Below are 24,496 nucleotides of genomic sequence, written 5' to 3' on the forward strand. Positions count from 1 at the left end.
CCGGATATCTGAGACCATTTTGGGATGTCCCGCGGTTATTGCGATATCCCAAAATGATGTCTGTAGGACGTCCCTCAGATAAAGTGTGCTGTGTGGGGTATGTGTGTACGTCAAATGCTACTTTTTTTTAGAAAAAACAGTTAAAATAAACATTGAACACATTTATACCATTGAGATCACATTACGACAAACCTAGAATAAAATGATACGGTTTAGTTATATTTTTATATATATAAGATTTTTTAATTAAAACTTTAGTTTTATAAAATAGAATGCGTATAAGGCATAGCTTATATGTGCATATACATATATGTTTATTTATATTACGTATACAATATAATAATTAAATATAAATAAGCATTTTAATGAAATATATCATTTTTAGTAAATTAATTTTTTATAAATAGTCATTCTGTAAAAAAAATTTCTTTTAGAGATAAGATGCATGAGAGCGGGCTGATTTTCTCGTGTCTTTCGTATTCATAAGCGGTATGAACATGAACACCTTTGCTTCGTTTTCCAAAGCCGTACGATTCTCTCTCCATCAGTTACACCGAAATGCATATCGTGTCAAGTGGTGGGGATATCTCAGTATCCCACCACGTTCTACTGCTCACTAAGCCTTTACCCCTCTACTGGACCCTACTCCTATATTAGTCCTACTAGCAGTACTAGCCCTCTACTGGCCGGCTAGTGGCTAGTCTCTGCCAGTCTCTGGTCTCGGGTTCTCTTAGTCCGATACTCGTCACTGACTGCGTCGGACACAGAGGCAGACTAGTATAGGTTCTCTGGGCAGACTTATGAGAACGGTGTCAGTGTGTGTGGACAGTACAGTACGCGCGGTATAGGCGAACCGTCTGGAACCGTCTCGTGGCCGGGTCCGCATCCGCAGTGTCCGTACCTCCGCAAACGTGGCGATCACGTGTACGAGTGCTCTCGCGCGTGTGGAACTACCGGTCAGGATTCGCGCAGCGTTTTTCGGGCAACGTTATTTTTTCTCGCTCTTGCTCCGCGAATATCGGTGCGTGGTGTTACGCGAACAAGATGTTCCAGTACTCCGAGCGGTATCAAGCGGATTATCCGCTGCTCGCTCCGCCGATGAATGAGGTTCGTGGAGCTTTGCCATTTGACGCGCGCCGCGCGCCGTCGCATGGCGTTAACGTGATCGAACGGAACGATAAAGCGAACAGCAGCGTAGATCCCAGAGGCGACGTCGCGTCCTAATAATCCAGCCGGACATCCATAATCGTGTCCACGCGGAATGTCAGCCAGTCAGCCCGCGCTATAATCTCCGGAGGCGTGGTGTCTGACGCTGACGCGCGGCGCGGCGCCGCGGCGTGGGCAAGCATGGAGCATGGCTTGCCGGCTTTTCTCTCTCTCTCTCTCTCTCTCTCTCTCTCTCTCTCTCTCTCTCTCTCTCTCTCTCTCTCTTCCTCCTGTCTCTCTCCCTTTCACTCGTGCGCAATATAACACATATACGCAAGTTCGCGGCCGCGCATTCACTCACATTCTCTCATTCAGCAGGCCGCGCGCACGCGTGACGGTGCTGACTACCGACTACCGACGGGTCTCTCTCTCTCTCTCCCGGCTCTCGTTCCCCGCGCGCGCGTAGAGTGAGACGCTCTCCTTCCATGTGCGGGCTCGAAGACGGAGTCCTCGAGCCGCGCACTCATCCGTTCGCCCGTTCGTCCATCGTCCATCCGAGACGCCGTCGAGCGTGGCGAATCCCCGTGAGTCGTGCAAGTTTACCGAGTGCGTCGTCGTCCGCGAATCTACCTTCCGTTCTCGCGATAACGGTACCCCGGCCGATCGGTGGACTCCGCCGCTGTCGCCGCCGCCACAGCTGGTTCGCTCCGTCCACGACACGGCGGCTCGTCGGCGCGGCGAGCAGGGCGAGCTGGCGTGCAACGTGGACGGGATTCACGCACGCGTTTCGCACGTTTTTCCGGTCGTACTCCGCCGTATGCGAATACGCGAAATCGCCCTTTGGTCGTGCGAAGCGCGGCTCGCGTCGAGTGTCAAGTCCCCGAAACGCCGTACACGTGCGCGTTCCCGTCGCGCTCCCTTACCCCCGCGGTAACATAACCTAGAATAAAAGCGCGTGGCACGCTTGGCAGCGCGCTCGAATATGTTAGTCGCGTAAGCTCTGTCGGCGTATGAGTAATCTCTTTTTCAGTTTTTCTCAAGTGTGTCGTTTGTGTGCGCAGCTATTCATACGTGATCGAGCGACGCGCATCGAATGGGAAACCCGTGCCATGGAAACTAGTTTCAGTGGATTTCCCTACGACTACGCTCGACCGTATGTCGATTCTTCAATTCTTCTTACTAATGACCGATCCCTGGAGGGTCCGATTGGACCAAATTTTCTCTTTCCCGAGGAGGAACTCTTTCCCGAACACGAGCTTCAAGCCGTGGAGAGAGGCGAGGTAAGGCTTTTTTTTTGCATGAAGTCATTATCGCTCGAACGACGTGCTTATGAACATCTAGATAGTGGTGGGAAAAAATTAATTTCCGCGCTTATCGCGACGATTTTGATATCGCTGTCAAGAAACGGGGCTAGTGCTCTTGCCCTAAATGCCATCTGGCATAGCAGTTTTGCAAAAGAGCTGTTGTGTTAACATATTCGTAATAAAGGATTAGTCAGAATTAGTCTTCTTTGAATATAATGAAAGTACCTATATTTTTGAAAGTGATTGTTACATTTTTTTTTAACAAGACCATTTTTCGAAGGACTCCGTTTATTTTCTATATTTATTTAATGCATTTTGACTTAAATTGATATTTGTGTTATTATCTTTTTAATTCTTTTTTAATTCTTCCTATTAATTTTCCTGTATTTACGAACAGAAATTATACGAGAAAAAGAAAACATAGGTATATGAATAAAACATCTTGTGAATAATAATTATATATTTTATGTATAATTAGATATGTATATATATATTTATTTATACATGTTTTTATATGCAAAATTTTTTTCGCATGCCTTGTGATTGTAAACAGGAATCTTGTACCCTCATAAGAAAATGATAAAGCATTCATTCATATATTTTTATTCATATATTTTATCTTGACATTTATAGTCTTAATATCATCTTAAAAAAAAATATTTTTTATCGATTAAAAATATTATTTTTATTGACGTTTTATATTAACATTTACAGATATTTTCATTAATACTTTATAGTTGTAGTGTCTTATATTTGTGGAATGTACAATTTTAATACATTTTTTATTTTTGATATAAACTTTTGCACGCGTCGGAATAAGATCAGAAATAGAATTTATAATTGTGATGGTATAATTTAAAAACTTTCGTTAGACTTGCGCAGTCGTATAGACGCGTCGTCTAATCTGATCAGCGCAATGACTATATATCGTCTGTGAAAAAATAATACTGCCTACGTGACTTTTTCTGAAAAATCACTTTTTGGCTTCGATTGTTCCGTATCATTATTCTATAGAGCTTGGACCAACAAGCTCTATAAATACATATTATTTCCAGAAGAGTTTCAATATTTATTCAAGAAGTTACATAAATAGTTGTACATTTCAATTTTGGCACAGTCTTTTATCTCTCCTGAAAACTTTGCTTAATTGTCACATAGGCGGTATTTTGTATTCATATGTTCAACATCTTTTCTTTCTCTTGATATCCCGACATGTCTTAACATTTTATGTAGCTCGAAGAGTGTGCAGGAAACAATCTATTACAAAAAAATAAAAGTAATAAATAAGTAATAATTAAATAATTTTTAGTCGTTTTACATCTTTCTGCTTAAATTCGAATTTCTAAAAATATTGTTTCATACATTAGCAGCTATCAAAATATGTATAAAAAGATACAACATATTACTGATAAAATAAAAGCGTTCCCCTAATATACTGTGTAATTGTTTGAGTGAAATATTATTTTTTTAAGTTTGCGTACTATTAATCACTGTCGGAATGACTTCAACGAAGCATAAGGTCGTTCAATTTCTCTTTATTTAAATAGTGTCTGGATAAAGAAAAGCGGGATTTTTCAAAGTTTTAGTAATGGTGAAAGTTAAAGTGGTCTACAGAATAAATAAAAGAAAGAAAATTTTGAAAAGCAATCGATACCATAGGTATAATAAGGTTTCTAGTTTAGTAAATTTGAAAGAATATGAAAGGAAAAGGAATTCGTCGGTATCTAAAATTTCAAAAAAGTCGGTATTTAAAATTTCTTTTATCTAGATACCTAGAAGCCTGTCTTTTCTTTTATTCTTTTATTACCCCTACAACTTTCATTGTCATCATTAAGACTTTGAAAAATGTTTTCCAGATCTTTATTCAGATACTATTGTCTTCAATAGCGAAAGTATTTTCCAGACATAGTTTATAGGGGCTATATAAGTGAAAGGCATGTTAATAATAATACAAAAATATTAATTTTTTGTCTGAAGTTAAAACTATATACCCGACATCGTATTTCACTCAGCAACTCGATTGTCGTATTATGTTTGACGTGGATATTTCTAAGAGTTATTGTATCTTTTTGTATTATTATAAATCTTGAAAAATGACAGGGTATCATAATAAAATGTAGTGTTTTCAGAAATAAAGGGCTTTTATTTCATTATTGAGTTGTTGGAACGAAACGTTGAATTTATTGCAGACGGTTAATATTTATGAATTTTTAGTGACAATTGTTAAAATTGTATTTAAATAAGTTTTTTGCAAACAGAAGTACATATTTAAATAGACAATAACGAAATTTGTTTAAAGAATTTAAACAAATGAGAGTACAATCTTCGAGGGGTGAGTGCTGCGAGGTAGACCTACACATATTTCTTACAGATTATAGATACATATTTCTTAGAAACGTTCGGCTAAAACTGATCATGTTTGAGACACAAAATATTGAATTTTTTTTTCTTTATTGAGATAGAAAGTCCCAATTTTTCCATCGTCACTCTGTACACAATTTCGACTCAATGATATAAGAAGCTTATAGAAATATATTTTAATGGTCAAAGGGACAAAAAAAATCCAAGGGTTTTATACCTGCGTACCGATTCTGATTGTTCGAACTAAACTTTGTTATCTTCAAGAATTTTAAGATGAAATTTTCTGGACTAATTTTATTTGAAGAATATTTTTATAAAATTGATTGTTTTATCTCAGCTAAACGTAGTCCTTCAATTAAACACAAAAATCAAAAATTCGAAAACATTAGGTATCATGCTAATTATAATTATAAACGATACCAGTCAGTCCTCTAATGATTCGAAATAAATTCGGGAATTTTTTCGAGAATTAAGCGTTAGTGATAAACTTCCATTGATTGCTTAATACGTTGAATGCTGTGTCGGTCACCTGTGACCGACACTTTAATTTTCAATGACGCCACGGTGATTGGACGCTGCCGCGTCGGTGATTGGTGTTTCCAAAACAATCCAAACTCAATAAAAACGCACAAAACCTACAAGTGACATTTGTAATTTAGTAAATATAATTAATACCAAAGTAATAGTCTAAAGTAACAAACGTAATTTTGCATAATTCAATTATATTATGCGATATTTTATCAAGATGTGGAATAGAGAAATTTTCATTCTAGCACAGATATAGAGACGAGCCGAATTAACTTCGTCACTCAACGCGTTAATAATTTAATGACATATTACTGATGCGCAACGATGGCATATTGCCGATGATATCAAGAAGATAATAAAGAATATTTTTAATGAAAAAATACTAAATTTAAAAAGTTACCGAATTTATTGTGCCGAAAAAGATATAAATTTATTCTTTGTAGCATTACGTTATATGTATTTCGTACATTAAAGAAAAGTATATAATTAGATCTTAGAGAGAGAAAAAGTGAGGTTTTTTAATCTACTGAAGATATAGAAAGTAAACTCATCTTATTTGTTTAATAGCATAATGTATAGTCGCGGACAGAAAGGTTATCCAAAAGGTTGTCCGACTTTGAGCCGTATTCATAGTATGAATACGGGTGTATAAGTCGGACAACCTTTCGGTCCACGAGTGTACATGCACACTTTCGCACACTCTCGCTCTAAATCGATCTATCGATTGCATACTCTGTGTCGATTCTCGATTCTTGTATACATGCTATATTGAATATATCTTTCATTCGCCATTAGTACACGAAGCACATTGCATTGTCTGATTTTATCCCTGCTAAAATCCTGCACCATCAGAAATGGATTTTTTCCAGATGAATTCTCGCGCAAGGTGCCTATCACGTAGTGCGTCTTGTTTAATATCTCGCATATAGCGATATAACTCTTTCCAAATCAGAAACTTTTACTTCGCTGGTGAATAATTAATAATGACATTTTTTATTCGATTTAACTGACTATCTTCATTTATGCAGGAAAGATACCCAATGTTTGTAGGATATAAAGAACTATGTTTAATATGGGATGAGAATAATACAGAACGCAAGAAACACACTTGCTCGATCGACGCTGAGGCTGAGCCTCGTACAAACTCCGAAACTACGCACGACGCGAAACGTTCAGCTCGACTTCTCGATCGAAGGCTTCTCTGTTACTGCTGCCTGGGCCCTGGGCAACGAATGCCCTTTGCTCGCTTGCTTCCGAAAAACGACTCTCTACAAATTAACACTCTGTTGTCATTAGACGATCGACTCTCTAATAGATTCTTTGCATGGCAACACAGCATCGCGACACGCGACACACACACACATCTTCGCTAACACAACTCGTAACTACGCACACTTCTTGACAACACACATACTCGACAACGCACATCTCGATATTTTCAATACTACATTTATTATAATCGTCACGACTTTTCGTGACGATTAGGAAACATAGATTTCGGTTCTTCTCAATCGAGTTAACTTTTGATGCTAATATATGTATACAAGCATCCTTTTTAAAATCACTGTAAAGCATTTAGTGCGAAAAATATTACTCCCTTCCCTCCCAACCAGGGGATAACTCTTTCACCGAATTAATATTTAAATTGTGCAAGCACGTTCAGATATCGATAATACCCATCGTCGCGCTTAAATACACAAGTTACCTGCAGCACCCTTTGAAATAATCGTGTTAGCACGGTTGTCACGAAAATTCGGAAGACATTTTCTATTCTTTTTTATAGAAAATATTTTCTTTAAAAGATATTCCTTTTCATAAAAGATAGGTATTTCTTTTAAAATATATTCTATTTCACAAAGCAGTTTTAACAATGGTTAGATGCTTTTGACATATTTGCAGTCAATATATAATACGCAGGTAAATTTTGCCTTTATGAGAAGCGCGGAGAAAAATTCAAATCTGAAAAATTCAATAATTCTTTTCTCTGGTTTTTCCAGATGCCAAAAACCGTAATTTTTAATACATATATCTTTTAGCTCAATAAACGGCAAAATGCTTTTAAAGGATTGGCTTATTATTAGATATCATTAACTTATTTATTGAATGACCTAATCCGCTCGTCTCTAGACTATGTCGAAATTTTCAATATTAAATCTACATTTCAACAAAATTGTATAATACAATTAAATTATGCAAAATTATTATGTAGTACATTTATATTATTTTGGACTATTATTTCAATATTAATTATATTTATACATTACAAATATCATCCTTTGCGAGTTTTAGTATTTTTATTGAGTTCAACGCGTCGCGCCAACGCGGCACTATTGAAAAGTCGGCAAAACTCGCAAAGGATAATATTTGTAATGTATAAATATAATTAATATTGAAATGTTATTCGTCACGTTCAACTTGCTAGCGCAGGTCATCAGTTATCACCATGGCCACGTGTAAAATCTAGAAATCGATTTTTTGGTCATTTCGAAGGTCCAACATCTCGTTAAGCCGCTTTAAATCCTTTATTGTTATACATGATTCTTTACATAAAAGCCGACTAGAAAGGAGATGGAAACTGAATGGTAGATATATCTACTAGTATACGGCTGGCACGAACCGAAAGATAGGTAAATATCAGGGCAGAGTGTCTTCGTCATACAATTTGCATGACAAAGACACCTATATCTTTCTCTCAGTAATAGGCATGCGTCTTGTACACCAGAGAAAGACAGAGATCCCAACTTATTTACCTGTCTTAGGGTCGTTTTCCATCTACGGGCGTAGCATGGCAGTGCCTATTCCAGTATACTTATATATTTCACAATTGAAACAGAATGAGCTATATTGTCAATTTTTTACGTGAGATATCTGTTTAGTTTATTTCTGTGTGCACACGCTTTATACAAATAGTATAAATTTAATAATTAATAATTGCAAAGTTGCATTTTTATTTCCTGCAATCAATGGGCATGGATTAAAAAAATTCAATAGACATTGAACTTAAACCGATTAAAGTTCACTAGGTAGACCTGAGAAGAAGAAAACGATTGAAAATAAACTCATTTGCACTAATATTTCTACATACATGCACACAACACTTTTTTAGTACGTTTAATTGAAATTATTTAGCATGTTGTTATTGAATTGTATAAAAATATCGAATCTTTTTCCATCAGAACATTATTTCACACATGCACTGCGTCTGTGAAGTTGGCAAGACATTCTACGAATTTAAAAAAAACACTAAGAGTTCTAATAGTTCTACACTTTCCACAGTTCTGATAAACATTAAAAATAGTTCCGCATTTCTTATATTAAAAAATCGTAATTGAAAAATGTGCTAACTGCGCGAATCTAACATGATACCCTCCTTTCTAAAGTACCAAAACGCGATGAATATTTTTTTTTTTTTTTTTTTTTTTTTTACAAGAGTTTTTGGTAGTTTTATTCGAGTTTCACACATATATACAGTTTCATATCGATATTCCACTAATTAATAATTTTTAAACAATTTTTTATATCCACGCCCAGCACGATATTTAATGAAAATGTCCTGATGATTTTCTACAGTTCTAACAACAGTTTTCGACAGTTCTATGCTTTAGAATTAGTTTTAGAAAGAGTTCCGATAATTAACTATTTCTTAAACAATTTTTAACATTTATGTCCAACATGACACATAGTGTGTCGTGTCGCTGGATATATTTAAAAAATTATTTAAAAAATAATGAACGCGGTCGGAACTTTTTGCAAAAATGATAAAAATCATTGCTTTAGAAAGCATTTAACTCTTAAGGAACTGTAGAGAACTACTTTTAAAATTGCGGAAGATCATTAGGACAACACATTTTCACTAAATGTTGTGCTGAACGCGGATATCAAAAATTGTTTAGAAATTGTTAATTGGTGAAATATCGGAGGGTCTGAACTTGTATATCTGTGTGGAACTCAAATAGAGGGAACTTTTGTCAAGAATGATAATATTTAACGCGTTTTAGTAATTTTGAGGGGAGGGTGTCATGCTGGATTTGCAAAGTTACATTTTTTCAATTTTAATATTTTATTATAAAGATGTGAAACTCTTTTTTATATTTTATATTACCAGGAACTGTAAAATATGGAAAGTGCTATTAGAACTCTTACAAGTATTTTTTTTTTTTAATTCGTAGCGAATGTCGTGCTAACTTCACAGATGCATATGCACTTCCATGCTTGAATGTGCTATGGTCATTACAGATTTAAGAGGCACTTGAAAATAACCGAAATATAAATTTTTTAAACATATTGATAACCATGGTGGTTACTCGTGACTGGCAGTTGTCTTCTCACTGAGAAGACCATGATAGTTACTGATGATTGACACTAGCAAATTTTTTAAAATGATTACAATAAGATGAATGCTATCGTATAAATAATTTTTAATAACGTAAATAACTAGATAACAGTGTAAAGTAAAAAGCTATTGATAAGGATATAGCCTTATTTAATCATATTATTCAATATTTTATCATTACATGATCCTGATAATGAAAATTCTACTGTGACCCTCAGAGTAAAACGTCCATACAAAATTACTTCTATTATAAGTTAGCACGACATTCTATTAAATCAGCAAAATCAAACTGGACCTATCAGATTATTTAATATCCATTTTGTAATACTAATTTGTACCATTAATAATAATTTTGTACTTCTTGCCATTTCCGAAAAAAAATCGTGGCGCCGTTACTTTAATATTAAGCTAGCAGGACCACAATAAAAAAAAAAACCAAGGGCAGAAAGCAAAAGACTGAATTTGTACCAATTTGTACCAAAAAATATTAATATATTCATCCCTTTTGCTTCAAACAATCCCTTCAACAATTTAACCTTGCAACCGTACACTCTTTTTCGGCACCCATCTAACAGTATATGGGGACGTTTGCGTCCGCGGCTTATTAAACAACCTAAAACTTTACCGAAAATTCTGAGAAAAAAGTTCATGGGTGTTCCTTGAGATCTTATAACTGTAAGTTTAAACAATAATAATATTATAAAATTAATTTTGCAATTGTTAATTTAATCGTTGAACCTTTGGAAAATACCACATAGTCCAAATGCCGAAGACGCAAACGACCCGCATGTACGGTTGCAGAGTTAAAAAGGATATTTATTATAACGAGCTCTTTTGGAAGAACATTTGAAAAATAAATAAATAAATTTGACACTTTCGGTCATTGAGTGGGATCTTATGTCTCTTAGAAAACTTATCAGTATCTAACGTCCGGTATACAATTCGATATTCTATATAGAAGAACGCGCTAGGGACCCTAGATAAAGAGAAATTTTATTCCTATAAAATAAACCTCTCTTGGATTCCTATAAAATAAACATCTATTGGATATCAGAGGTATAAAGGCCCTCTATAATTTTCATGCATAGAACGTGTTTTGGAAATCTCTCGTCAAAGGTTAGAGAACGTTTGATAAATTTGGAAGTTGCAACACAAATTTATAAATTCATACTGGAAATTATCTTTATATCATTACCGAGCAATAATGTTCGCGTTCCTCAGACAACTATTGGAAGAAAGACGCGCCTTCCTTCAACTCGGTAACGCATATAAATAACTTTTAGTTCGATAAATTTCCATGTAATGATCTGTCACCGTTATAACTTACTGTTTATATAGAAACGATACCGGCGCCGAACCCGCAACAAGTATGAATATTAGTAAGAAATTTTTGAAAGTTCTACAGTTGTCGTTTGAAGTAAAATACATGGGTGGAGACATTAAACTTGCTAAGAAGAGAAACAAAATCAAAGCGATAGAGGAGAGAATAAATGTATTATATCATAAAGTAATCGATGTTTCAACGGACCGAAAATTTGATAACATTGTTGCTTTATCGACAGCTTATTACAACATAGGTTTAGAATATGCTACTTCTACAGATACTGACGATTTAAATACTGCTGTACAATGTTTTTCAAGATGTTTGGACATTTTTAACAGATAAACAGTTGGACCGTAAAGCTATATTGACATCTATAGGTGCACTTAACGAATTGAATTCAGTTTGTGAGAAAGTCAACAATATGAAGGGTACTCATAAATTCTTGAATTCAGCATTGGAATTATATTTGGAATATACACTGGAGGATAATTATCCTGATCTCATCCACATAGCAAGTCTTGTTGGTATTAAAGAAAAAGAATCGAATTCTAAGATTATCTTGGACACTTTGCATCATACAACTTTACAGGACTTAGGACTTGACTATCTTACAAGGTCGAAAGATAAGGACGGATTTGTAATGTATCTGCATAATATGTTAAACATCCGACTGACAGACATGGTATCTGACGAGGCAAAATTTGACGAAAGATGTCTCGATATGGCTTTAACCTTATTTGATTTGTCTAGATACTTTCTAGCAAACAATCGTTTTGCTGAAGCTAAAAGTCATATTGCTGTTGGAAATTGTGTAATATGCAAATTGGCTGCAGATACATCGAAAACGGCAGAGAAAGAAAGTAAAGCTTCTTTTCACTTGTATAATGAAAATTTTGATTATGCAGATTATGCTTTTGCCGTTAGTGCTAAATCTTGGGGTTTCTATGGAGTTTCTCTTTTACGTTTCTGGATAGAAAAATTCTCACAGAGTAAAGAAAACAAATCTGAGATGCAAGATCTTATGTCAAAATTAGAAATAAAATCTGAGAAGACAGATTTAATATTTTCTGACCTAGAAAAAGAATTGGAATGTAAAAATATTGAGATTGCAGAAACATGTATATTAAATCTTGCTGATGCCAAATCGGTTTTTGTAAAAACTTTGAGACAACTTAAAATAGCGAAGAAATATTTTACTGCAGACACTGACATTGAAAGTTATGCGAAGATAACGCTTAAAATTTTGGATGCGTACAAATATTTTGCAGGTTTTGAATAGCAAAGAGATAACCAAATAAAATTACATAAAGGGCGAATAAAATTGTTAGAGGACGCTCGTAAGAAATTTCATAGAATAACTGAGGATGATAGAGAATCACAAATCTACAAGCGGATTTGATACGAAGTGGTGACTTCATGTTCCACGATTATGGATTTAATAGTCGAGGAAACATTATGACGAATCATTTAAAGAGATGTCAATGAAAGCTGCAGATCAATATGCGAAAATAATCGCAGATAATGTCAGTTTTTATTTAAATGCAGTTTAGATTCTTTTATATATTTAGTCCTTTCGAAGATTTGTACGTTTCTCACTTTATATGGAGAATATTATTTGCATGCATTCCGTTAACGTATGTGAGTCATATAAGAAACATGATTCATGATTAAAAAGATGTATGTCATTAATTATCTGGATTAAATTTGTCTGTCTATAAGAATAAATAATTCTTAAATGAGCCATGTTTCTTAATAATTTCACATGATAGACATATGTGTAAAAGTATTCTTACATTTATTATATTCATGTATTTTTATAATTGAGACAATAGTATACAATTATATAAGAATATTTTTATTATAGAAATTATATAAGATTATATAAATAATATAATTTATATATTGATATAAATATATATGAATATATAAATATATAAATAAATAACGATACAAATATATAATCTTGTATATAAATAAATTGTAAAAATTATCAATGCTCGTAGAACTATGAGAAAAAAATATTAAGCAATTAAGATATTAGAATTTTTAAGTAATTTACTCTGTTTATTAAACGATTTAAAAACAAATATATATTCTTTAGATTTAAATGCATTGGCAACAGACTCCAAGAGTATATTAAGCCTTCTCAAAGCGGCGCAGCGTGTTTGATACCAAAGTAAACTGTTGCTGATAACTTAAAAGACTAGTTTTGCTTTGATAGTGCAGAAGTGATAAATATATTAAGTTTTTTGAGTGATTTAAATTAGTACTCGTATGTCTTTTGCATTTCAGCCCTTGATTTTCTTTTTTTTATTGTCCTGCTAGCTAATGGAAAAACTGTAACGGCGCCACAGTTTTTTTTTAAATGGCACGGGGTACAAAATTATTATTAATAGTACAAATTAGTACAAACAGGGTACTGAATAACCTGACAGATCCAGTTTTATTTTGCTGATTTGGTCCTGCTAGCTTAATAGAGGTTACAAAATTCGCGCGGAAGTCAAGGTGTTAATTTAAAAAGAGCAGATTGTTTCCTGCATATTTTGAATAATATAAAATAATTTTGAATATGTTTAAATGTCTAAAAAAGTATCTTGACTATATATTTCTTTCGCGATTAGAAGCAGATAATAATTTTAAAAATTAAATTTTTTAAATCTTTATTCGATTTGTCATCTTGCAGTACCCTCTGTTTATTTAAATGTGAAGTAAACAAAGAAAAAAAGGATAAATTACAAAAGATGCGAGATCGCCAAGTAGCATTTTTCTAACACCTTTCTGTGAAATCATATTTTTTTACCTTTATATACTTTTTTGTTGGAAAGTGTCAGTTTTTAGTTTTTTTGTCTTTTTAGAAATAAATGGACTACGATTTGATTGTTTGATTTTAATAAATACGATTTAATTAAAAATTATGAATGATTAAAACTGCAAAAAGAATTAACTTTTTTAAATTATAATTCAAATCGAAAAGGAATATATTTACAAAAATGACAGTTAAGATGAAGTCAATTTATATGAGAAAAAGGGTAAAAAAAAGGATGATTCGAATATGTTAACCTATGAGAAAAAGAAAAACGAGTATTCTTATTTTATGATTCCGTAACTATATCCTCCTTAAATTAATATAATGATACAATAAAAATTTGAAAAATGGTAGAATCTATATTGGACCATACGACTAATAATATCTTTTATATATGTAAAAAACATTAAAGCATTGCAATCAATATACACTTACATAAAAAATATTATTTATAAAATATTCTTTATACGCAAATAATAATTTTTAACCCTTAAATGCCACACTTCTCAAGACTCTCGTAAATGACACATGGGGTTTAAAAGACCCCAGCATGAAAAATGTCTCCTTACTCATTGATTTTTTGATATTTAGTTATGAAAATTATTTACAATGTTGTTCAAGGCTTAGAAAAGAGAATAAAATGCTTATATTGTTAAAATTTCAATTTCAACATAGTATAAAAAATTAAATAAACTGAGTACTGCTAAGTGTACAACCGAGTAGGTCAATCACTCAACTATCATCAATGGGAGCATGAGCTCCATTTTTGGGGGAAACATTTGAAAATATATCATTGTAAAGAGTCTGGGGTCCGTTGGACCCCGAGTGGCATTTAAGGGTTAAAAATTAAATATTTATTATGTTTTTTTTACAAATATTTTTTAAAGAATTTTTTATAAAAAAATTTAGGTATTATCGCCGCTAGGACGTCACGAAGCACTGATGTATGCAATAAGAAACTTTGAAGAACCTTCTATCAATGTTCAAAATGCCACAACATATCCAAGCACCATTTTTGACAATGAACTGTAAGTACATTCTCATTCAAGTATTCTGTTCTCATTCAAGAAATCAAGAACGCTATGCATATTTATATATATATGATCCGATAATTATGACGAATGTGCAATATGTAAACACATGTAATTGTTTTTTATACAGGGCGATTCCACAGGGCTGGTATGATGATGATATTATGATGCGATCTATATCATCCTGTCCTACTAACTTTCCTGAGCAATATTACTCGGAGTTATTACAGGTTACTTTTTTTATAATATTATAATTAAGGCTCCTGGATACTCGTCGCGGCTATGTTGGAATGTGACGTCAGAAGCGAGAAATGACACGAGAATTCTTGCGTGTAATTTCCAAATAAAAAGATATTTGCATAAAATAACACTTCAGATTACTTCAACACCTTCGAAAATACTCCCTTAAAACAGCCGTAAAATGAATGTAATACGAAGCCTATAGTCATGTAGGCTTATGCGCAGGCGCATGACTAGGGTTCGTATTTATACATTTATTTCACGGCTGTTTATTAACTGTCAAGGGAAAGGGATAGACCTCGGAGTATTTTCGAGTGTGCTGAAGTGATCTGAAGTGTTATTTTATGCAAATATCTTTTTATTTGGAAATTGCACACAAGAATTCTCAACGTGTCATTTCTCGCTTCTGACGTCATCAAATTAGGATAGAAGCGACGAGTATCCAGGACCCTTAATAAATACTATCTATAAATTGCATTGTTTAAAATCATACAATATAATAATTAAATGTTTTTCTAATTTGTAACCAATGTGGAAACAGAATGCGGACGCTTCAACTGTAAACATGGATTTACCTGATGTAAATGAGTCGGATACAATAATAAACCAACCCTTTGGATTAATACTAAAGGAAGAAAAACAAAACACAGGTTTGTCATCAATAATTGTTAAATGTTTTTTCTTATTATCTTGTCTATTTTGATTAAGAATAAAATTTTTTTTTATAGTTGATATTAAGGAAGGTGTTGATATTAAGGAAGATGTTATATCTGAAATAACTGATAATAATAAAATGATGACGGATATAAAAGTTAAAAGTGAACAAGAAACAAAAGAAAAAGAATTGAAATGTCTATCAAGTAATACTCTGCCTGTATCTCGAGAAATAAATGAGAGAAATACAAATATTAGGAAGAAAAATCAAAATGCAAAAGGAAAAAGGAAAAAGAAAGAAAATTCAATTGCAATAATTAATAAAAAAGTCAAGTTAGAGGAACAAGAAGATGTAGATGTTGAAACCGTACCAAAAGAAGAAGTACCAGGTATTTAAATCAATTTATATAGATGCGTATTAAACCGTTAGATAAAAATAGGTATAGTAACATTTTACTAAGATTTATTTTTCATTAGTACTAGAAGCAGTCGATGCAACGAGTTTGTTAGAAAAATTTGAGGCTTCTCAAAATTCAAATCCACGCAATAAATTGGTCATTAAAAATAATCGCACTTATGACACGAGATCAAACAAACCGTGCCAAGTAACACAAGAATGTCGGATTAGCGTATCGGAGAAATCCGTTTCGCAAGCTTCCACTCTACAAAAGAGTGCACGCAACTCATTATCCCAAGACGTACTCGATAAAATAAAGGTTATTAGCTTAATAAATATTTTAATTTTTAAGCAGGCTAGCATAATCTGATCACGATCTAATTACGATTATCTTGTTGAATTTTCCAGGCATCTGGACGTAAAAAAACTATTCCGATAATACCTGCTATGCCAAATATACAAGGTGGGAATCGTCGTAACAGTATACGAACGCAAAACAGAGCTCCTCGTAACAAGATTTTGAAGACAAGTTCTACAGTAAGTCCTTTCCTTAAATTATGACGCAATTGAAATGTGCATGTAAAATCGCGCATCTATTTGTCTCATATATTGACCATTGTTGCAAAATCTTTTATAAAATAATCAATTACTAATTAAAACGCTTTTTTAGGTAACGAACGATGCTAAGAGTAGCACATTCAGTAATATCTCGGTACAGTTGGATCACGATTATTGTAGCAGTCTTCCCAATTTCTCTGTCCATACTAAGAGCTGTAATAATAACAGTAAGTTATTTAACAATGGACAATCCAACAATAGCAAAAAACTATCTAAATTAAAGATACTAAAATTTCTGTATTTTGTTTGTAGAAACTACGAAACCTATATCTATACAAAAATCGAGCCAAAATAAGAATTCGAGCATAATTGAGGAACGTCAGAATAGTCTCACTTCAAATGTATACTACAATTTGAAACCGGTTAATGGCATTAACAGGAAAGCTCACAAGTTAGCAGCCTTACAAGATAAAACGATGAAAGATAATTTGCTTGAAAATAATCACGAAGATTGTCAAAAGGAGACGCTTTTAAAACAATCTCATGATTCAAGTAATTTATCAGTTAAAAATATAAATTCGAACGAATCTTCTACATTTTCTGCCACACTTCAAATGCCCATTCGTTCAGCTTTAGCTAACAGAATCTTGCAATCGAGTGGTATGTTACCTAAAACAAATATTGTACAAACGAATTCTAAAACACAGCGTATGATTTCTGTACTGAAGAATCCGCCAAACGCATCACAATCACCGTTGTCAACAAATAATTCTAATGAAAATATAGTGACCACTACAAATAGTTTAAACAACGAAGTACAAAATATAAATGTACAGAGTACTCAAAACACGTTGCTAGAAGTGAAGTTGCATGAAGAAGTAAAGACCGATCTATCTCGTAGAGTCAAAATAAGTTTTGAAGAATATCGAATTAGGAAAACATCAAACAAATCTCCCACTCAGATTCCGGATCCTACGGAAGTAGTGCATATCTATACTGCTACCACTATGACAGAACTCATAATCAAAGATGATGGTAATGTTGAGATTTCGTGTGTAAGAGATATATTTCCAGTCATTAAAAAGAAATCAGAGATAGAAGCAGAAAAAATCAAGCCAAAACCACCTACTTGTGATGCAGAAGCACAAACTTACGAAACTATGTTTGAATGTTCCACAAACGCAGTGACGGATGTTATGGAGAAAGATGAAAAAAAGTAATGTATCAAATATTAGTCTTATTAAGCTTTATTAGATTTCACGACGAACCTTCTTATTCGAGTGTTCCTTGTGTCCAAGACAAGCCAATTGTTTTAACAACGCGAATAATTTGCTCAAAAGATTTTATTTATATTAAACAATGATGCAATATGATAATATTAACTACATACGTTTAGAAAAGATTTTTTTTTAAACTGATCAGTTTTAACACATGTTTTTAATATAGTCCTTTTTGTCTCTTCTCTGAGAAAAATTATTGTGAAATTTTATAAGAATTTTTTCATTTTAATTATAATAATTTGTATAATATTATATAGGGAGGAAAGTACAAAGAAGGAAGAACAAGAGTCCTGCAAAAAACTCTCTCGCAGTTTAAGTCGATCTAGATCAAAAGACAAAAGTAGGAATAAGACGAGCAGAAGCAGGAGCAGAAGCAGGAGCAGAAGCAAGAGTAGAAGCAGGCGTAGAAGCAGAAGTAGAAGCAGAAGCAGAAGGAGTAGAGATAGAAAGAGAAATAGAAGCTACAGCAAAAGTAATAGCAGAAGCCGAAGCCGAAGCAAGAGCAGGACTAGAAGTAGAAATAGGAACAGAAGCAGAAGCAGAAATATTAATACACGTAGTAGAAGCACAACCAGAAGCAGAAGTAGAAGTAAGAATAGAAGTCGGAGTAGGTCTCGTCGACGTAGCAATACCCGCCGACGAACAATAAGTCATCGACGCAGTTCTGTCAGCTCAACCAGCAGTTATTCATCTCGCTCACCTTATTCAACGAAATACTCAAATTCACGTTCCAGTTCTCGATCCCGCAACCGATCTCGATCTAGATCCATATCCAGATCTAGATTTACCAGGCAACATTATTCCAGTCATTCAAGGTATGTAACGAAAGAAAGAAAAATAATATGACACGTAATAATTATGCAATCAATTATATAGAATGATTCTAAGATAATTACATTTCCTCGAATCAGCCTACATCTCTCTAGTTTGACAATCTTAATTTTAAAATTGAACTAATTTTTGCAATTAAAATGGATTCTTGAATGAATTTGGAGACGATATTTCTTTTAACAAAAATAATGAAAAACTTTAAATAAAAAATGTTAAAATAAAATTCTCATTTTAAATCAGTGAAAGAATATATGTGGCTTTGTAAATGAATTATTTAAGTAGACGAATGGTGCAATCTGTTTGACTTATTGAAACTTAATTTACAAGGAATTTTCTTTAATTATTTATAATTTTGAAATGATTGCCTTTTTGATTTAAAAAAAATAGAATTTAAACTCCAAGTTTAAATAGAAAAAAAAATCATTAAAGTTAAAATAGCAAGAAATTTTATATAAGTTTAATTATTTTAATAAGCATTTACACCTATATTAATATTTATTAAAATAATTAAACTTATATAATTCCTCGCTATTTTAACTTTAATGAATTTTTTATTATTTGTTTATTGAAATAATTCATTCCAAACAAGTAAGTAAAGTTATATAAATAAGTATAATAATATAAAGTATTAACCCTAGACAGACTAACTAAGGTGTTACGGGATCCCACGCGAAATTCAAATTGAGCCCCTGCCTTAGTAAGGTTAGTTTTCATACCGAGACCCTAACCATAATTCAGTTTAATCATCCGGCAGTCGATCTCCGTCATTCAGCAAGTGCGTTAGATCCGTGCAGCAGCTGAAAACCGAAAAAGAAAATCGTTTCAGGTGTCCGTACACCCCAGTCATTTACGCTCGACATTTACCACAGTAAAGTATATTTCAGATTTTTTGTGAAAATCGGTAACGAAAAATTATACACTTTATAGCACTCCCCGGAAAATTCTACCCCTGTTTCATATATAATTGTTTAAGATTCGGTCAATTATTTCATTTTTGCTGTTCTTGCACAGCAACTGATTAAAACTTTGTAAAGTTTTTGTGGAGTTAATTTTACTGTTTCCATATACTTTTATAACTTTTGACTACCTTTCAAATAAATAATAATCGACAGAATCTGTTTTACTTTCCATTTCTTGCGATTTTTCCCATCCGACAGTTTTTCGTCATTTCCTTTACTTCAGATGTTCAAAGAAATATGTTTTTTTTAAGAAACGAAAAAATCGCTTACATGCTCTTGAAGGTTGTCTATTCGTCTTTCAAAATCCGTTGGAAATTTTAAAATCGATGAATTTTATGAAAAACTACAGCATTTTTTATAAAAATAGTCATTCAGCCCAATTTTTGGTTCTTTTTCTTGTTTTTCGAAATTTTTTTACTGTTTTTTTTTTACTACCGCAAATTGATGACTACTATCGTCTTCCCTATTAAACAACAATTATCTATTATAAAGTTTTCTAAGAACATTCTGGAAATATTATACACGCGGTACAAGTTTGGGGTATCGTGACACCCCAGTGAGTCATTCACGTATGAGAAAAATAAGTTAGTTTGTCTAGGGTTAAGTAAAGTTAAGGTAGTTCTCCGGTCCTTGTACTAGAGAAAATCGATTTTCTATAGATTTTCTTGAAACTGTGAATATACGTTAATTTAGGTGTGCTTTATGCGTGGTATAAACTTCAGTACCTCTTGCGGTATAAAAATCGAGATACTGAGCCTTCAAAGTTTCAATTTTTACCAAATTAGTAAAAGTTGAAACTTTGAAGGCTCAGTATCTCGATTTTTATACCGCAAGAGGTACTGAAGTTTATACCACGCATAAAGCACACCTAAATTAACGTATATTCACAGTTTCAAGAAAATCTATAGAAAATCGATTTTCTCTAGTACAAGGACCGGAGAACTACTTTAAGGATACCTTAAGGAACTACCTTAAATTACGAATAAGGTTGATTTAAATATAAATGTTTAAAATTCTTATAGAAATTATAACAGTAGGTCTCCACCGTCTTCGAATAGTTTCGGTAGAAATAGATGGTCTAATCATCGAGAAAGAAATCCCAGCGATCTTGAAAGACCTTATATGTATGAGAGATCATATTCCTTCGTTACCACCAATCATTATAGAAGTCGCAGGTAAAACATGTTTTTTGAGATACATGAGATACATTTTAGATTTTAGACATAGAAACGAATATTTGTTTAACAAATTTCCTACTATAATTTATTACATTGTGTTCAATGTTAAATAGCGTGTTGCTAATTGAAGAGCTTATTTTCATAATGTCCTATAATTAATTTTCTATGAAATATTTATAAAATTATATATTTTTTCCAAAAATTAAAAAAAAATGAACTTATTTGTGGAAACTAAATTTTCCATTGGTGTCAACTATGCGCCCTAATAGATAGCCGTATATGTAAAATCCTATTAACATAACAATACAAGTTCGAACGAAGATCCTTTCATTATTTTTATAATTTGTTTCTAGTAGATCGCCATTACGTCCTTATCACAAACCCTATGAATACACTTATAACAAAGTAAAAAAGAAGGAAATAGATGAACGGAGAGTGTTATATGTGGGACGCATAAACGAAGGAATTACCAAAACTGATCTACGTAGAAGATTTGAGGCGTTTGGACCTATTGTAGATGTTAGTTTACATTTTCGTGAACGCGGGTATGTGTCTTTACAATCCACTTTATTATTTTCTTAACATTATATCATTGACTTCATTATTTTCTTGAAATTACTATTCTTATCTACAATATATGATTGATTTCAGCGATAATTACGGTTTCGTCACTTTTGAGTATAGAAATGATGCGTTTGAAGCTAAGGAGCACGGTAATGACAATCCGTCTTTACCTAGATATGATATATGCTTTGGGGGTCGTAGAGCCTTTTGCAATTCCACGTATGCTGATCTTGGTAAGAGAGAATTAATTACATTATTAATATATTGTACATATATATGTACAAAGTATTATTGTCTGATGCTTATAGCAATTATATTTTCTTAACAGACGATATGAGGAGTAACACTCCGAGATTGTCTCAAGGAAATGAAGAGGCATCCTTCGATTATCTCTTAATGCAAGCCAAAAGCATGATGAAAGAAAATAAAAGAAAAGCTTGACATACGTATTGTCTAATAGTTTTAAATATAGTTTAAACAATTATGAACATAATTAAAGTAAATGAACATAATTAAAGTAAATTGAAAGAAGAAACGCACCTGTATCTATCCTTATGCATACGGTGCATGTATACAGTGTGTTTCGGTGCTGCTCCTTTACTACAGTAAATAGTAAATATTAAGCCGCGTACTCACCAACGGAGCGAGTACCTACGAGCGTGCAACAACGAGCGTTTGCCCATATTTACACAAATGCTCGCTCGTGTTCGATCGAAATATTTGCTCTACGTCCATACTGGCACAAATTCGCTCCTGTTTAAAATTTGACGAACAATGGTATAAGAATGGTATCAAGAGATACGGCAGTATCTCACGCCAAGCAGCGCCAAGTTATATGTAAATCATTTCACCTTTGATTCTAGCTTTTGAAAAAAATATACACTTAATTTATCAATGCGATATTCCTTAATCGAAGTTAACAGAATTCTTTTTTAATATCTATTGATTATATATATATATATATGACCATATATATTTACATATATATCTCATTATATATGTACATATATGATTATATATGATCATATAGAGACAAAATTCATATATAATTGCATTATATATAATTATATATATTTATGTATAATTATATATAATCTTTTTTTCCCGGGTTTGCAATTGATCCAAAAAGTGATAGCGAGCAGATCGTATAATAGCAAGGACTCTTTGCCGTTTCCTTTTAATAACACAAGAAGTGATTGCATTTTCTTTTTAATTTCTGCTAATTTTCTGTTCTCATTAATGCAGCTAATTCTTTCTACGCATCTTTTTTTCATTTTTTACTTTATAATATTTATTAATAGCATCCCACAATACGGGATTGATTCTGTAACCCTCTATTATGAGTTTCAAATTTTTATTATTTGGCCATTCCACATTGGACAGCCTTTCTGACCGAAGACACGAAATAAACTGCTCGCCTAACAGTCTAATTAAAGGAACGGTCGTTCACATCGGATAGGCGTGAACACATCTTTCCTTTGATGTCCCAATATTAGCCGGATCATTCGCAAGCACGAGTGAGTTTAATTGTCTACTCGCTCGTGTTCACTAATCCGTACATAAACGATTATTGAATGCGAATGCTCGTTCCATTGATGAGTACTATATGGTTTTAGGAGCGTACAATCATTTGAAATTTTCAGATATCCAATGCCTTATACGGATTTTTTAATGTCTTTAATTATTTCCTTAACAGTACAAATATTTATTTCCTTATAAAAATCACATATATTGTAATTATGATAATTAGTACCATTCCACATTTTTACTCCATTTTTCCTTTGTCTCTTTCTCCAAATCCCAAAACACTTCTATAAGTTCTCCACACCAAAATATTACTAAATTTTCCACAAAATAAATGATAAATTTTATTGATTTTTGTGATTACGTAATAAGGTACGGATAATCGGAAATATTCATATGATTATTAATCAGATTTAGCAAGTACCTGATCTTTATGAGAGTAATCGAACTTGAATGATCACGAACTTTGCTATCTGCACAGCTTTAGGAAAAATAATATGACGAGAGGCAAAATTTGCCTTAATATAGATATATTTCTGAATTTGTGGTAACGTGATTGTGAAAAAGCAATGAAAGATAAAGTGCAGAGATTTACTTCAAAAAATTCCACGTATTGATTCCATATGTGCAAGTAATGTGCAACCAAATGTGAATATATGCGTGGAAGTTAGATTATTTATAGCTAGGACATTTTTAAATATGCAAATCGCATTTTTTTTGTAAATTTTTTGACCCTTAATTATGTTTAAATATTATTTATTGCTTCTTTCATGATTTTTCATAGTCATTTTAAAACAAGATACTATATCAATATTTCATGTTTATTCTTTCTTCATGTCTATTCATATATATCATTTATTTCTTTATATATCTATTCTGTGCAAGCTAAAATTAGTCAAGAATTATCGTCATTGTTTTATTAAATATTAACTTAGTTACCCGATTGTGATATCGACTAATCTTCGACTCAATTACGTAGCTCGAGCGATAGCAAAGAGAACTCTATAGAATTTTAATTAAATTACATGTGTCAAATATGTCGTATATTTGTCCGCGAAAAATATCTACTACTACTATATATACTATATATAGTATACATAGCCCGAATTATTTAATGAAATGTAAGCGTTTAGTTACATCTTCGTTAGTTTAATTGTATATTATATACATTATATGCGTTCTCTATTATACGATTAATCATTTACTGTTTTACTGCCGTGATCAACTATTAATTAGAATCATTGATTAGAAACAGATTTTCTAGCGATGGTAAAACAATGAGATAATCTTGGTCTTGAAAAAAAATTGTGAGAATTTTCTCGTATAAACAAAATTTTATCATAATAATTTTTAAATTGAATCTATGTATATACGAACAATTATTGTTAAATACATGCATATTAAAAAGCACATAATTGTGATTATGATGATTACTACCATTCCATATTTTTATCTCATTTTCCCTTTATCTCTTTCTC

At 32.7% G+C, this 24,496-nt stretch overlaps 1 protein-coding gene across 9 annotated transcripts; it reads left to right on the forward strand.

Annotated features, from left to right (window-relative positions):
• Window positions 1–311: 311 nt before the first annotated feature.
• On the forward strand, window positions 312–24,438 carry LOC139808755 (uncharacterized). 9 transcript variants are annotated; one of them, XM_071771140.1, is made up of 15 exons: window positions 312–1,107; window positions 2,208–2,426; window positions 14,712–14,830; window positions 14,964–15,063; window positions 15,615–15,723; window positions 15,802–16,116; window positions 16,205–16,443; window positions 16,533–16,661; window positions 16,795–16,909; window positions 16,995–17,898; window positions 18,220–18,777; window positions 20,775–20,927; window positions 21,284–21,475; window positions 21,582–21,727; window positions 21,823–24,435. In XM_071771140.1, exons 1-15 carry the CDS (start codon window positions 1,045–1,047, stop codon window positions 21,933–21,935), a joined length of 3,474 nt encoding a protein of 1,157 aa, XP_071627241.1. In that variant the 5' UTR covers window positions 312–1,044; the 3' UTR covers window positions 21,936–24,435. The 9 variants fall into 9 exon arrangements, with proteins under 9 accessions (XP_071627241.1, XP_071627231.1, XP_071627251.1 ...); XM_071771130.1 differs by lacking the exon at window positions 312–1,107 and adding an exon at window positions 1,589–1,730; XM_071771119.1 differs by lacking the exon at window positions 312–1,107 and adding an exon at window positions 1,593–1,796 and having other exon boundaries at window positions 20,787–20,927; window positions 21,823–24,437.
• The last annotated feature ends 58 nt before the right edge of the window (window positions 24,439–24,496 follow it).

This window comes from Temnothorax longispinosus, chromosome 1 (assembly GCF_030848805.1).
Source record: "Temnothorax longispinosus isolate EJ_2023e chromosome 1, Tlon_JGU_v1, whole genome shotgun sequence".
Taxonomy (NCBI): Eukaryota; Metazoa; Arthropoda; class Insecta; order Hymenoptera; family Formicidae; genus Temnothorax; species Temnothorax longispinosus.